This window comes from Sinocyclocheilus anshuiensis, unplaced genomic scaffold (genome assembly GCF_001515605.1).
Source record: "Sinocyclocheilus anshuiensis isolate Anshui unplaced genomic scaffold, SAMN03320099.WGS_v1.1 scaffold815, whole genome shotgun sequence".
In the NCBI taxonomy this organism is placed as follows: Eukaryota; Metazoa; Chordata; class Actinopteri; order Cypriniformes; family Cyprinidae; genus Sinocyclocheilus; species Sinocyclocheilus anshuiensis.
This window is the reverse complement of record NW_015549621.1, coordinates 631,742-648,790: the sequence shown is the minus strand read 5'-3', so window position 1 is coordinate 648,790 and position 17,049 is coordinate 631,742. Positions and strand designations below refer to the sequence as shown.

General features: G+C 37.2%; 1 protein-coding gene across 3 annotated transcripts in view; it reads left to right on the top strand.

Moving 5' to 3' along the window:
* The first annotated feature begins 5,426 nt into the window (after positions 1-5,426).
* The window catches only part of LOC107659456 (myosin light chain kinase 3-like), a 19,787-nt gene continuing 8,164 nt past the window's right edge, over positions 5,427-17,049 (top strand). For 2 of the 3 annotated variants that reach the window (XM_016448408.1, XM_016448407.1), the window contains exons 1-6: positions 8,287-9,088; positions 10,587-10,677; positions 10,787-11,108; positions 12,154-12,632; positions 13,624-13,729; positions 15,779-15,872. In XM_016448408.1, coding sequence (XP_016303894.1) covers positions 8,537-9,088; positions 10,587-10,677; positions 10,787-11,108; positions 12,154-12,632; positions 13,624-13,729; positions 15,779-15,872 — 1,644 coding nt within the window. In that variant the 5' untranslated portion in view covers positions 8,287-8,536. Of the gene's footprint in view, positions 5,633-8,286; positions 9,089-10,586; positions 10,678-10,786; positions 11,109-12,153; positions 12,633-13,623; positions 13,730-15,778; positions 15,873-17,049 lie in introns of those variants that run through there. The other variant, XM_016448409.1, reaches the window with a different exon arrangement.

The following is a 17,049-nucleotide window of genomic DNA, read 5'->3' as shown; positions in this document are numbered from 1 at the left end:
CAAAATCAAGACATTTTAAAAGAGCATAATAGGACCCCTTTAAGGCAGTGTTTTCTTAATTGGGACTACTTACAAACCATGTCCACGCTAAATTGTTTGTAGTTCCTGTACCCTTTAAGGTTTAAACACATTTGTTGTCTTTTCTGAACGACACTTTTTTTGTCCAACTGTTAAGAATTAAGATAAAAGTTATTGTTCAAGTGTAGTGTAACTGAAATATTGTGCATAAAATATCTTTATTTCATAAAAAATAACGTATAGATGCCCACAGTGGTCTCAAAGTCCCAAGTCCTGCAGTTATTTTTCAAATTTGAGTATATCACAAAAATAGGTTAATAAATTATTTTTTTAGAATTTATTATATGAACATGAATGTACTTACTTTGTACATTATATACATAATTTGTTTGCCTTTGAGGGTCACATCACCTGACAGCTGTCCCCCCACTTTTAAAATGGCTGCTACGCCCCTGCTGGCGACTATATAAATTTGCATGTTAGGATTTAAAAATGTGCACGTAATGCATTTTTCCTGCTTGTTTTGCGATCAAATCTTTTATTATGTTGATGTAATAAACATAGACGATGCGCATCAAAGAAAAAAAAAGACTGAAACAGTCCTCATCTCTGCCGAACAGCAGACGGAACTCCTGTGGCATGAAAGAGCGGAGACGTGCGCAGTAAAAGTGCAGAAAAGCAGTGTCTATTTCGTGCACAACTTGAGCAAACTACAACAGTAAAGCTGTCAGCTGTGTGAACAACTAATATCGTTAACAATTCTCGTTTATAATCGATACTATATGGCTTCTCTTGTTATCAAGATCTCGCTGTGTTCTGTTAATGTGTGAACTTCATATTATTTGCACTTGCCGTCCAATGGCATTCATATTTGTGCTCTGTTACCTTTTAATAAACAAAGTATAAGCTTCTGCCAAATTCATAACGCAATTCAAACAATAATGCCGTTTTGGCGCTCTTTAAACGTGGCCTGAACGATCGCTTTAGCGCCTCAGTTCAAGCGGCACGTGAACCTATCATATCTTTCACTTTACCACTATAGTACGAAATAAACATGAATTGACACCAAAATTATAGGTGATTTGAGCCTGCGGGTAAGCTGAGCCACCCCTTGTTTCTAGACAACCTTAAACAAAATTGGTGATATGACCACACATATTTGAAGATGTAAGCATTTTACTCACCCTGTGATGGAGAGGGGACCATGGAAAACCTGGTAACATTTAGGTTAAAAAAATTTTTTTTTTTTTTTTTTTTAAATTAGTTTTTTGTTGTTGTTGTTTTTTGCTGTTCAAAGTGATTTTTTTATGTTCAAGGACTCATGCTTCTTGTGTCTGAGCAATTACAGACAAATCTGAAAAAATATCACACGTGTTTGTGCTTTAGGAGGTTATAATATGAGGCCATAATGTTAGCATGGTGTTAGCTCACACGGATGATAGTAGGTATGATGACAAAATTTTCAACCACCCCTAAACTCAAAATTGATCACATGACTAGACAGATTAGAAAATTCTCTTTACAAAGACACCTGGATTGTGAAAATCAGTTGAGGATTGAGAAAGCACTTCTTCTTCGTCGTCTCAGTAGTACTTGTCTCTTTGGATAAAAGCGTCTGCTAAATGAAAAAATATCACACGTGTTTGTGCTTTAGGAGGTTATAATATGAGGCCATAATGTTAGCATGGTGTTAGCTCTTAAACTGCTGGATGATACAAGTTTGTTAAAATGGTAGGAGTGGGGTAGTTTGAGCCAAAGGTCCTGGGGTAAGTTGAGCCAGTGGCTCACCCCTTCTTATGGTTATAAAGTATTTTTACTAATTCTACATTATATTTCTTTAATTTTACAACAAACACGTTTTTGATTTTGTTCTTTGTTTTGAACTTGATTTTGTTCTGTAAATTTTAAATAGGCCTTGTTAGTGAAAATTGGCCACTGAAATTTTTATGAAATTGTATTTCCCTGCAACATTTATAAGTGGGATGTTATATTAGCCCATTTCTGTAAGGTCAGTGACAGTCTTTTTTTTTTTTTATTATTCAATTTGAACTTTTTGTTCTGAAATTGTTTAATAATTTAAAAATGCCTTCAGCGTTGTGAACTGTATCTTTAAATAAAACTTTTAAGAAGTCATCCTTCCATCCATTCTATTATCCAAACCTATATGTCCTTATTAGGGTTGTGGGGAGCCGGATCTTTCCTAACCCAGCGTCTCGAGCCACAGGTGAGGAAACTCCCTGGATGAACGGCCAGTCCATCACAAGGCTCACACATAGATTTTAAGAAGACATTTTTACTGAATTTCTCTTCCTTTGATATAGCATGAGGTGAAAATGTTCAGTTTTACTTCAGCGTAATAAGTGGCACAGTTAACCTCACTGGGGGCAAGTTGAGCCAAGAGACCACTTTTTTTTGGAAAGCCATATTTTGAAAGCAGTTTATTTTAGACCCAAAGTGATTATTCCCAAGGATGCACCACATCCTGAAATTTATGTACATATTTAAGTTGGACCCATTACTGTCTGTCATGTCCTTGCTTTAAACACGGCGTAAGTAAAAACTGGCTCAATATTATATTATAAGATAGCCTACAGTACAACTTACTGAAATGTCTCATGTAATCGCTCATTTAGTGTTTCAAGCTGCGGAAAATGAGTAAAGCTTATAAGCAATGTAAAAAATACATTTACCTCAGAATAACCATTCGGCGTTCATAAACTCATCAGTCAGCTAGAAAAATTAACTATAAAGAGGAGCATTTAGCTAAATATTGCATATTCATATTTTACTTAACCTGTTGTCTACATGATAAGAAAGAATGCAAGGAGCTAAAGATAAAATTCAACACCTCCTATATAATTGCATGCTACTAAGAAAAACAGACTGCATGTGTGCAAGACACATAACAACATTTATATGATGCATTGAGAGGAGCCCAAGCTACAATCAATGGCCAAGTGATGCTGAAATAATTATGGTCCATGATATTGGCACAGACTCTGTGTAATAAACAGTTCTTTGTGACTGTATTCTCTGTAAGTTGGAAAAGATGTTTAGTTCCCACTTTAAGTGAAACTTAGTTCTCAGGACATCTACAAGATGGATTAAAATGCGGATGCTATAAAAGGAGGGGAGGCATAAACAAATTTGACTGATACATTTAGGTGTGTAAAAATAAATAAATAAAATATGTTTATTCTGTGGCACTTAAAAAAATAATTTGGCACCTGTTTTTTTTTTTTGCAAGTTTCAATTTGGAAGACATAGACTGATCAACTGGGGTCGTATGGATTACCGTCATGTTATCTTTTTTACATGACAGTTTAGGGGGTCCTATTATATGGGCTCAATATTATTTTTCTTTATTATTCATCCTCCATCCAATATCATAAGAGGCTTTCAGAATTTGACAATGGTAGCTAATACCACTTTTTTTGGATTTTCAACTGTAATAGCTATAAGTGCTATTTTGGTTGTCACCATTGTACCTTTTTCTAAGCGCATTTTTGAACAAATGCTTCCCCCTATAAGCACATGTTTTAGCCACGACTGAATATTTTTTTGTATTTTCAGGGGCTTTAGTAGGCTGTAATCATATTTCACAGATGGACAGTGATTTCAGAAGTTATATCAATGAAGGTCAGAACAGGCAGTGCTGGTGTGGCGCAAATTGAGTCGTTAAAATCCATGTCATATAAAAGAGCATCGCGATGACAAAAGTGCGTGTGAGTCATGTTAGACGATTAAAATGCGGATGCTATAAAAGGAGGGGAGGCATAAACAAATTTGACTGATACATTTAGGTGTGTAAAAATAAATAAATAAAATATGTTTATTCTGTGGCACTTAAAAAAATAATTTGGCACCTGTTTTTTTTTTTTGCAAGTTTCAATTTGGAAGACATAGACTGATCAACTGGGGTCGTATGGATTACCGTCATGTTATCTTTTTTACATGACAGTTTAGGGGGTCCTATTATATGGGCTCAATATTATTTTTCTTTATTATTCATCCTCCATCCAATATCATAAGAGGCTTTCAGAATTTGACAATGGTAGCTAATACCACTTTTTTTGGATTTTCAACTGTAATAGCTATAAGTGCTATTTTGGTTGTCACCATTGTACCTTTTTCTAAGCGCATTTTTGAACAAATGCTTCCCCCTATAAGCACATGTTTTAGCCACGACTGAATATTTTTTTGTATTTTCAGGGGCTTTAGTAGGCTGTAATCATATTTCACAGATGGACAGTGATTTCAGAAGTTATATCAATGAAGGTCAGAACAGGCAGTGCTGGTGTGGCGCAAATTGAGTCGTTAAAATCCATGTCATATAAAAGAGCATCGCGATGACAAAAGTGCGTGTGAGTCATGTTAGACGCCATACTTGTGCCACCTGTCCCATTACTAACAGGAACAACAGCCCCAGCACAGAATCACATCATTGTTTTAACATTAAAGCGTTTTAAGTGCCATCTGGAGCACCACCCACATAATTTAACAAGCCCTATGAACAAATCATAGGATGAAGTTGTTTGCCTCTAATAACAAGTTACAGTATTTGGAGGTTTTCCTAACACCCGTCATTTCACTAATGAAGCTACATTGAATGAAACCACCCCACTTCTTGACAGGCTCCTGGAAGCTTTTTCATTTGCACAATTTTTTAGAACCTGATTTTATTAATATCATATAACTGTGTTGACATGCAACATGCTCAGTCTTACTGAGACAATAGTAGCCAGCCATGAAGAGAATCGTTTTCAGACTGGGAACAATGCCACCAATCAGAGATGGATTTTCTTCCATCATCCTCCTGGGGCTTTACATATCTGCTTCTAAGACCAGAGCCACCAAATAACCTGCATGATGGTCTTATGCTTTGCCTGCTTGTAATATAGCTCTAGGCTCTTCCAACCCCAGATGAATGAGCTCTCTTATCTTGCTCCAGCTCTTTAAGATTCCTTATCAGGAAAGACTTAGTCTAGCTACTCGATGCCTACACATCTGAGCACGACTGACGCATTCTTCTCAATTTGGGTCAGTGCATGAGATCAGATCCCTTACAAGCACACAGTCTCTCCTCCTATTCTCCTACAACAGCACAAGAGAAACTGAGATCTGGTCTGACCCCAGCATCCTCATCAAATCGCCATCTCTCCATCTATCCATCCATCCTGGCTTTGTAGGGAGGAAGACTTCCTGTGGGGATGGTCCCAAAACAAAAAGACAAATCTGAGATCTATTAATAAAACAGGACACTCACATTTCCATCATACTCACGCTAATCTCAGGCAGCTGTTATCTCTAAGCAGGAAGTGCTTTCTGGGCCCACTGCCGTGCTGACAGGGGCGCGTACCCAGTAAACGGGCTGAAAGTGATAAGATAGTTAGTGTTTGAGGGGTGATCTGTCCACTACAGAATGTTACAGAACCCTGAGAGTCCAGGTCTGGGGAATAGTCGTTGCTCGTGGCAGCCCACATTGGGAATGGAGTACACTGAGTCCTACTAACCCAGGACAAGACAGCAATGCATGATGGGGACCTCTCTGTACAGATCAACGCTTCTCAGCACAGGTGGCTTCAGTGTGTCGGACTACATACGCAAATTCACGGTAAGATCCTGCTTTCGTGCAAACAGGATGAGAAAATTCAGTACTTAGAGAATATATTTTTATATTTTTCTTATAACGTTATAAATATGCATGTCTTATAATATCATGACTGGCTTAAAACTTATTTTTATATGTGCTTTTAGGTCATTGTCATTTATGCAATAAACTACTATTTTTAGGAGCTAAATAAATCTTTTAAAGATCCCCTTATCTATGTGAATATTAATTTAGGACTCTCATGAAAAACATTTTTGTTTGCATATGTAAGCTCCTTTTAATTCAAAGGGTTTGTAATTCTGAGGAATTACACATTTTTACTAACAAACATATTCTGGGTTGCCTTTACCTCTCACGTGGAGAATATGTGATTACTTGAATTACTTTATCTGTGTACTTTGATCATTTATAAGCTTCTTTCTTGAGCTGCTGTTTCAGTTGTATGGTCTTTGTCATTTTCTCTCTTCTATTTGGTAGCAAATCATCTCAGCATTGTCTCGCAAATTGTTGCACGTTTTTGACACTGGTGCCCTTTTGGCCTTGTGACAAATTGCACATTGTCTGTAATATTTTAAAGATGTTGTACATTAGACACCACAATCCCGTCTCCTTTCTCAGAACAAAGACGAAAGATCAAAAGGCAATTAGCTTGTGTGGGTGAGTGAAGAAGAAAAACAATTTATTTCAAGTAAGCATATTTAGTTTGGTCTATTAAAAGGATGACATTTGATTGAATTTGAATTTGTCTCAACAATGTCTAGCACTCAGACTGAATTTTTATCGAATGGTCTGAACGATAATGGGATTTACATCAAATTTACACACCATCATCCTGAGCGCTTTTGTCAGAGGGAGAAGTGGGATACAGACTCTTCTGCTCTCCCTCTTCCACTATCCCTGCCATGTCAAACATTTATGTGAGGGCACAGAAGGGATTGTAAAATGAGACTACAGTGCAAACATTCCCTTCAGAGAGGGCAAAGCTAAACACCACTATGGACAAAAGCATACATCCATTAACATGACCGAGCCCTTTCAATGCCATATCATCTCTATCAGGCTAACGATGCACCACAAGTACAGAAGTTTAACAGCAGAGCTGCATTTCCCCTCTTAATGCACACTGTGTACTCAACATGTTTGTGTGACGTTTTAAATGAATATCAGAGATCAAAGAGGTTTTAATATATTAAGCATTGTTAAAGTTATGCTTATCTCTGCCAAACAGATATTCTTCCCCAGTGATGTTAGCTATCTTACTGGCCCAAGTCCTGCTGTGGAATGGAAACTGAGTTGCTTATGTTGTGCCAGCTTGTAATAACGGATCCCCACCACCACTAAATAGTCAGCATGGGGCCACATTCCTGTGGCTGTCCCGACCCTGGCCTCTATCTCTATTGCATAATAAGGTTATACTATATTGTGAGTATTGCGTTTTGGCATCCGAACACAGCAGAAAGCTCTTATAGAAGGATACAGACAAAGTCCTTGGCTTGCACATGGGGCATTGACATTATGGACAGAACGTCCAGAGAGTTCAAGGTCCCCCTCCAGGCCTCTGTTGAAGCCCTTTTAATAGAGGTGTCTTCTACATTTGGTAGACGCTTTTATCCCAAGCAACTCACATTGTATTCAAAATATACATTCTATCACTTGTTACAATGGGAATCAAACCCATGACCTTGTTGAGCCATGAGCCATGATCTGAGCTACATTGAGCTCTTGACATGTTAAGTAAATAAACATGATTTTCCTGAATAAAAAATGTTTGTTTGTTTATTTTGATGTTCATTTTACTTAATAATTTCTTTTAAAAATCTTAATAGGAAAAAAAGGGTGGAACTTTACAATAACATTCAGTTTTTGTAGTCTAGGTTCATTTACAAATTAGTTCATATAACTTATGAATCTGCTATAGCTGATTGTAATTCATGTCTATTCATAATTCATTAGCTAATGTTAATTTACACAACCTGAAATGTTGGAAATGAATATGATGATGTTTGTTTATGAAATCTAATGCAATAAATGTTAACTTGTAAAGTGTAAAAATTAATTAGTGATAGACATGGGTAGATATTTTATATTTTTTGAATGAATGTACATGAATATGAGGAAATTTGCTTCTTGAAATGATTTCATTTTTGGTCACGATGATGTTTGATACGATTTTTAATTTGTTGTAATGATTCAGCTAATGGGAAGACCCAGGATTAACAATGGCTGGATTCCAGATGAGGTGAGAGAGAGACAGTTGTAGCATATCATTCCTCATACCAGTGTCCACAGAGGTTTATTTTTACTTAAAATGTCAACCAATGTCACGTCACGTTCCAGTGAGGGTGTTATAGGTGATATATAGTTAGTGGGCTGGATCCAGTGGTTGAGTCTCAAAGAAAAATAGATGCAACTGTGCAACAATGAATTTAAAAAGAAAACGTGACAAGAACATGAAAGAGTGAGATTATATCTTTCTTTCCTCTACCTAATGACCGACCACTTACAAAGGTCATTCCTTGCATGCCCACTTGTCAGCAGCATCTGCTGAGGAGAGTTTAAATGTTTTGGTGACGTCAAGAGACCACTGGAACTTTGGCAATCATTAGGGCCCGCTAGGTCATTTAAAAGGCCTGAGTACGTAGGAGAGAGAGAGAGAGAGAGAAAGAGAAGAGGGGGAGGAAAATAGAAGTGGAGAGATAAGATACCCATTGGAGGTGTTTATTTAAGTGGTGTCATGTCTCTGGCACGTACCAACAACAGGGTTTGTCTGAGCTCTCTGTTTTGTGAGAGGCACACAATACCTCAGACAAGCATAGAGACCGTGGGGGAACAGAAATAGGATGCAGAGGGATCAGTGGGGCTTCCTCTTTTTCTACATTTTCTCAGTGTGTGTGACAGGTGCCAGCCATGAGTAAACAGTCAACTCTGGCCACCTGTATTGCCAAGATGTATGATGGTGGCAGGCTGGAGAACTCTGGAACTCCATCTGGGACAGTCAAGAAGCCAAGTCCAACTCTGATAGGTAGCCTGAGCAATGTGGAGGTCAAGTTAAACACTCTGGAGGGGAAGATGGAACAGATCGACCATTCCCAGACGGAGGTGCTTCACAAGCTGAGTTCATTGTGTCAAGGAATGGAGGCGCTAGAAAGGAGCCTTAAGCAGCAGGGTGGTCAAGAATCAAATGTGATTAAAAATGGCCAGCGAGAGAGCAACAAACTCCCTTTGCTGACTGAGGTCAGATCGCTTTGTGGCGAAACTGTGGATCTGCTTCATAATCTCAAGCACGAGAGCCAGGAGCAGAGAAAGAAGATTGAATGTATGGAAAGTTCTTTGTCGACTCTGGAGAAAGTATTAGGGTATGTGGGTGATGCTTTCCGTAACTCAAAAATAGTGGAGTTCATTCTCAATGGTGTGGTGCCTTGGAGGAAACAAGGCCTTCTGTGCACTGTGGAGGAAGAGGTCAGTAAGATCCTGGTCATCCGAGATAAACAGATAAACAGAAAAACACAGTTTATGTGATATGCAGCGTAACAGAGCAAATAATGTAGAATGAGGTGAAATCTAGATGTTTATTTCCAAGCTGTTTACCACAGCTAGAGCTGTCCCTGAAAATGAGGACAAATTCAAAACAGCCTGCAAGGTGAATAATACCTAATGTGCAAGATATTGATTGTTTCTTTTAAAAGTAGCTCACTAAGAACTGAACACACTGTTTAGAACTTTTTTTTTTTTTTTTGATAATCACTTTGGTTTATCTTTAGGTTATTGCATTAGATCCTTACGATATCTATGTATATTATGCATGTTATCATTTTATTTAATTGCAAAACATAGCATTTCAGTGTGGTAGTTGTCAGGTGGTCTTTACAGTTTATAAGATGTAAAAGTAATAACATAGTAATAACTATATCACATAATAATAACTAATTCACAACAACATTCAATGCTATATTCAGCTGTCAAGGTCGTTTGTGTATATAAGTATCTTCTGTTTTCCCCACTATTTATTTATTTATTTATTTATTGTTAGCTGATCTATTCTTGCTATAGTGAGCTTGTTACGTTTATAGCCAATCTAACCTTTTACCAAGGTTGCTATTTTATCTATGATGAGGCTGAACATGCCTCATGTTTCAAATTCCTAGAGTGGATATGTGACTGAGCTGTTGGTGACTGAGTATATGTTCACCCAGCTTTACAATTAGCAAAGCCATAAACCCATACCTTTAAAACACATATTTTATGTTCAGTGTATAGAAATGTGAATTTTCCTCTTGAAATGCGCTCAGAACCGCTTGTTAGAGGACATATTCCATTTCTTTTTATCCAGAGTGGTTTTACATTGATAGATGCTATATTGTTAATTGAAGACTGCATCTCTTTATAATTATGAAGTCAAATTGCTTTTGGATCCAAGTAAAATTGTGCAATAGTTGGTTTACGCTAGAAAATGGAGCCTTTCACACTGTGTGTAATAAGCAGATCTGTTGTCAAACAGTGTAATTATACCAAGCATTTCATGCATCAAATGCCAAAAACCAAAAATGGAATGTTTTGTCACAAATCCCCTCTGAGCCGTGTGATGAACATGAAGCTATACGTGAAGTGCCATTCTGTAAACAGGTTGACTATTATAATAATGCTTCACCATAATCAGCATAAACATCGTGTATTGTTATAATTCACACACCCACCTCATGTATACAAGATCTCAAGATGTAATTACTCATAGAAGTATCTAAGTACAACGTACATGAAATTAAATCCATAAAAGTTTGAGAGAATTTTTGAAATTTTTGAATTCTGTTATTTCAACTATGTGCTATTATTAGCTACAAAATGTACATGTCTGTTTCAGCAATTAGAAGAAAGCTGGCAAAGTGAAATAAATGTTTTACTCATTCTATACTGCATAAAAACCAACACAAGTGTAATATATCTGCATTCGGATCCACAGAAAAACAAACCAGATGACAACAGCATTAAACCAAACAACAGTTTCTGCCACCAGAGCACACAGACGGAGAAGATTAAAGAAGTAATTTCAGGTATGAATAAAATATATCTTAAGCAAATTATGGACTAGAAATGTTTTTATTAAAGAGTCAGCTTGTGAAAGTTGATGTGCCAGAGCTTTTTCCGGCATGAATTTCACAGCTGAGACTGAACTCCAGCAGACAGAGGTCACTGTTCCCAGCAGCCTATATTCTCCTGAAGCCCTTAAAGGAGAAAGTGAACCCCTGATACCTGTTAGTACAGGAGAAAGCTCCAAAGCCTTAAAAAAAGCCAAAGAGGTGACAGTGAAAAGCAGAGCACCTTCGCAGTTCCAGACATTTGCTCCTGATGTCCAGCTGGAGGCCGAGGAGAATGAAGTGCACTATGTACCCAAACAAGAGACAGACGCTGCGCCAGCTAATGCTGAATGTGTCACTGTGACAACAACTAACGTGGAAAAAGATTTGGCTCTTCAGCAAGAGAGGTGAGATATTCCTACAAATGGCTGCCATTTAAGGTTCAAAGCAAAATGCTGTAAAATTAGCAAATTTTCCTCCCATCTTGAGTTTTAAAAGGGATGTTGCCAATGACATGTTGGTTTTTCCAATACTGTAGCAAAAAGTGTAAAAAATTACTATGGGCTGAAAAGCTAACAAGTTGTAACGGAAGACCGAACATTGTCATTGGCCACCTTTGGAGATAATTATATGGCAGTGAGGACCATAATTGCTCTAATGGACTTTTTTTTACACTTTTCTCCAACAGATAAGAACGATATAGAAGATTAGAGACCTCACATTTACAAAGGATTGTAATTAACCCGGCTGAAGTGGCCAGAACAATCATTACAGAAGCTGAAATATAAAACAAAACTTATGAAAAATATAACATCTGCTCGTTTTCAGTGAATAATGCTCATAATAACATCTCTGAACAGTCCAGAAAATAAATATCACAGTCATCAAGAACAGCAATGCACCATTCCTAAGGCACAACCATACAGCCATGTTTTTCTCCTCTGTCGTAAGAGTTTTAAAGGCAGAGTGCTGATAATGCAATTGCAAGAGCTCCATATTTTTAATGTGCTAGCTGTGTTTTGCAACTGAGACACAAAAGACCATCTGCCTCAAATAATAGGCTGTGTTGTGCTTGCTGGAAAGCATAATTCATTAGACTAATGGCCAAGGTCTTGAGATTACACTATGCGGCATTGCAACTAGTAACTGAATGCATGTTGCTAGGCATTATGTGTTTTAGGCCATTTAGTTTCATTCAAAACATTCCAATTAAGGACCTTGTGCTGTTTTGGGTTTGCCATTGTTCATAGTAGCCTTTCATGTGCAGCCACATAATATATCATAGACAACAAACCCATATAAAGCCACTTGAATGCCTAATATGCTGATTCTTGATTCCCATTATATACATATTTTTGAATTGATTACATATATCATGTTCTCACATACATTGTTACCTTTGAAAAGTGAATGAAGGGGACATCAAATGGTTGTTCTTTTGATTATTCCCAGGTCTCTTGAACAGGCAGATGCTTCACAGGTTGGTGAGAAGGCTTCACTCAAGGCAATAGTTCCTGAACAACAAGTGGAGCCGAAGGATGAGGATCCTCAAAACCAGGCAGAGGTTTCACAGGCTGGTGATAATGCCTCATTGAAACCATTCTTTCCTGGACAGCAACTGGATAAGAATCTGGATGTTCCTCACAAACCTCTGCTCTGCACCAAAGAGCCTTTCAATAAGGATGTAGAGGTTGAGTCACAACATGAAAAGACAGTGGAAAGGGTAACACCTGTACCAAAGCATGATGAGAGAAAGACAGAAACTGAACCAGCTAACAAGAAAAACGAAAATAAAACAATTGAGAAGATTTCGGAGTCTGACCCAATGAAGAACTGTGCAGCTCCTAGTTCACAAAACACAGCCGTTGTTGAGGAAGTAAAAGCAAAATCATCACCTCTGAGAAAAGCTGAGTCACAGCTACTGATCATTGGTGAGTTAACCTTGTGCTACTGCCAGCTGACAAAATTCATTTTATTTCAGCCCTCACTAACAGGGAATTGGGATCATGAAACAAATGTATGAATCCAAATCCTTAACTGTTCCAATAAAGATTCTTTTAGTACTTTTAAGAAATATAAATTTGGGAGAAAAAGAAAAGCAATTCTATTGTCAAATAATAATTGAATAATAAATAAATTTTATGAGGTGGCATAAATGCAATCTAATAACTAGCCTTTATTAACATAATGAAAGTGTATCTTTAGCTAAACGTTATCATATGAACAACCAGTAATTGGCAGTAAGTAACTATGCTGTTAGAGTCATAACTAAGAGTCAATTGTTTGGGATTTGGAATACACTTGTATGTTTTTGATTCACTAAACAGAATCAACTCATAAGAGCACAACATTTACATGCACTTTAAAAGTTTGATTTCAGTCAGATTAAAGCAGTTCGACTTTTTAATTAAATTAGACATTTTAAAATGTCTTAAAAGTCCAAATGAAATTGCACCAACAAACCTGCATAAGGCAATTGCATCTTGACATCGCTCTGTAACACGTTATCAAAGGTGACTACAATTCCGCTTGCACCGAAAGATATGTGACTCTTGATGATGAGAATTTAATTTTAAATGCTTTTCTTTTTAATTGATGAAGACTGTAACCTGACTACTGTGCCTGTAAACATACTTATTTCTTTGGAAGTCGACGTAATGTATGTTTTTGATTCACTAAAAAGAATCATCTTTGAAATGTGACAAAAAAAGATCAGTTAGGCCTGCTTGGAAAGTGACGTATATTTGTAAATCAACTAAAAATCCAATTCATCACTTGTAATTATAACTAAAGAGCTTACAGTTTTTCGAACGTCTTTCTCAAAACTTGAAACTGCGCTCCAGATATCAGCATCCATCATGTCACCATGCCTGTATTTGGTGGGTCTGGGAAGTCTCTTAGCTTGCTGGTATTTTTTTCTAGATGACAGTCCACCTCTTCCGGCCCCGTTTGAGCATCGCATCGTCAGTGCCAAGCAGGTTCCCATGAATTCATATTATGCCGTCAAACCCAATGAGGTGCTGGGCGGGTGAGTCCATGTTTTACACACATTGTTCACCCAAAACTAAAAAATGTTGTCATCATTTAATCACTTGTTGTTCCAAACCTGTATGACTTTCTTTCTTCTGTGGAACATAAAAGAAGATTGAAGAGAATGCTGGGAACAAAACAGTTTTGGTTACCACTGACTTCCATTTAGTGGTCGACCGATATATCGCCAAGACCGATATATCGGCCGATATTTGGCATTTTTCAAATATTGGCATCGGCCGATATGTTTTTCTGTTTGGCCGATGGTCCTTAACAGTTCTGTGAAATACTTCTGTCAAAGTATGTCTAATAATCAGATAGAACGGTTAAACAAAGGAATTAAAATGTATACAAAGTATTATATTATTAGTAATAGAAAGGCAAACATTATAATACTTTATCGTTTGCCGTCAGCATTCAGCAAATACGCATTTATATAATTTAAACAAATCTTTGAATGAATTATGAACATTTAATTTCACAAACCTTGCAAACTTAGTCGAATCCAGCTGTGAGATCGTGTGAAGTGTGCATTTGTATCCTGCATGATCGCGTGTTCTCTGCGTGACGGTCGGTCCGTGCGAATTGAATGCTGACACGAGGAGAGTTCAGCTTCACTGAAGATGCGCTATCGTAAACTCATGATTTCAAATTATGCTGCGCTTTATGCGTTTGCCCACTGTCATAGTCATGTAATTTTCACTTGTGTGCTGTATGTAAAATGAGTGTTACCTTGGCTTTATTTGAAAAAAAAAAAAGATTCCCAATGCACACAAACTTCACACACAAAAAAAAAAAAGAATACTGACTGCCCTGTTGGTTACAGTGTTTACTTCCTTTTGAATTATATTTTTATTAAATATTTATTTATTTGTGAAAAGTACTTTGTCATCTAAAGTATAAGTATGTTTATTTTACACATTTATTTTTTTTTAATCCATTTTCAAATGATTTCAAATTTCTTGAATATCAATTAAAATAAATACAATTATATCGGCTTTATATCGGCCATTGGCCACCCTGCTTGCCAAGATATCGGCATCGGCTGTCAAAAAACACATATCGGTCGACCACATTAACACACTTTACCAAAATATCTTCTTTTACATTCTACAGAAGAAAGAAAGTCATACAGGACAACATGATCGTGAGTAAATAACGACTTTAATTTTTGGATGAATTATCACTTTAAACCCATTTAATGCTTTATTTAAATGGTATGTAGTCAGTGAATCAAAGGACCAGATGAGGATGTCATAACCTCACAATCACAATTTAATTGATTTTTTAGGTGTTTGTACATGAAAGAATATTATTCAGATTTTTCATGTTTCCAGTAAAAAAAAAAAAAGCATGAATTAAGCTTGTTTAAGCATGAATTTAGAAAAAAGAGTGATGTTTATGCTAAAACAGGCAAAAACATCAAACGTCAACATTTAAAAACATAATTCATAATATGTTCGCTGAAAATAAGCTTTAGTTTATATAAAGTATTTTGTTTTAAGGTTTTTTTTAGTTTTTTTTTTAAACAAGACCAATCTGATACTGGCTAACATTTTTCTCTTGGCACTCTCTGATATTGTATTTGCAGTTACATCTGACATGCTGACAACAGTGCAGCAGATAGGAGTATTAAGTGGAGGGAGGGTTACTCTCTATCCAGGACCGGCATATAAGCATGCGGGCAATGCCCATGGAACATTTAGCACTAGCTGAATGACTGGTACACACAGACACTGGCTCATTTGCACCCCCTCTTCAACTCTCGCTCCACACACAGTATGCCACAAATAAACAACGCTTGTTTTTTGACTCATCATAGGCAGAGTTTATTTTGGGCAGGTGTTGAGCAGGTCTGTTTGCATGGAACTTTTTTCAGCCAGCAGCAGCCGCCATGTTGACACATGTTATCTCACCCCATGGAGACACAGCAAGTAAATACACAGTGAGAGGAAAAACAGCAAATAGTGACAGATAACTTTCACAAAGGTTGAAATGATTTCCATAATCCATGAAATGAAATCTGTGCGTATGTGTGTTGTTGCAGAGGCCGCTTTGGACAGGTCCACAAGTGTGCTGAACTGTCGTCAGGTCTTACGTTAGCTGCTAAGATTATAAAAGTCCGGGGAATGAAAGAGAGGGTGAGTACAAAATATGCATAAACCATTAGCGTTTCAAAAATGTTTACCCCCATTTCTCTCTTTCTTTCTCTCCTCTCCCACTCCAATCTGTCCATCACTCTGTTCCTGTTAGGTTGCTTTATGAGAACATTTCCTTGACAACCACTGACAGTTCTGTGCATATGAGCATATCAAAAAATATGCACACATTCACACATGCACTTGCACTCTCGCAAATAACATAATAACACCCATAGTCCCTCCTCAAGGATATGAAAGCGCATGTTGTTTCTAATATCCGGATTTAGAAAAAGCATACATTCAAGCAGAAAAGCATATAATATTTATACAGTGCTCCAAACATTGAGCTGTTTTCATATAATGCAGAATATAAAAATCTTTGCACATAATAACATGTACTTTCATCTGTTCCCTACATCCTTCAAGCTTCAACAAGTGCCGCTAATTGCATCTAATGACAGCTCTTCTGTCGTAAGCACTTGCCCTCAGTGCAATGCCATTCTCTGCCCTCTGTGCTGTCATTTGCCACCATTAGAGAGCAGTCAGTTAGGAATGGGAAGTACAGATTATTTTCACTCTCTCATGTCTTAATTCCCGCCATTTGACACAAATGTCAAAAGAGCAAAAGAAGTCAACTCACAATCACACAGAGTGTATGTACACTCAGTCTCTCTAAGCGCCATTCCTGGAAACATTTGCATTTTGAAATGCTCCTTCCTAGTGACAACATGATGTGCCAATCCTTCTGCATGCGGCGTCTGCTCCAAAGCATGCCGGAGAAAGGGACAGTAGCTTTATATGAAATAATTGAAAGCTTTTCCTGGGTCAGTCCACAGAATAGCGGACAGGAAGAGCCAGAATAACTAGGGCAGACAATTACAGGGTTGGCAAAGGCTGTCAAGCCCCCATTTTGGAAACGGTTTAAACGCTTGTTTTTGTTACCCCGTGAAATCATTGTAAATCCACTTCCAGCAATTTAACTGCGCAATTTAAATTCTGAAATAGCTTCTCTCTTACTAATGACCTCATTTTTAACACTGCTGCTATCATCCTTTGGAGAGTATAACAACACCTTTTCAAAAGCTTAAAATATAGGCTTTAGACAGCTGTTTGAAAAGGAAATACATTGCAAATCATATTTATTTAGTATTTGTTCTGGCATTGTTATTATATATAT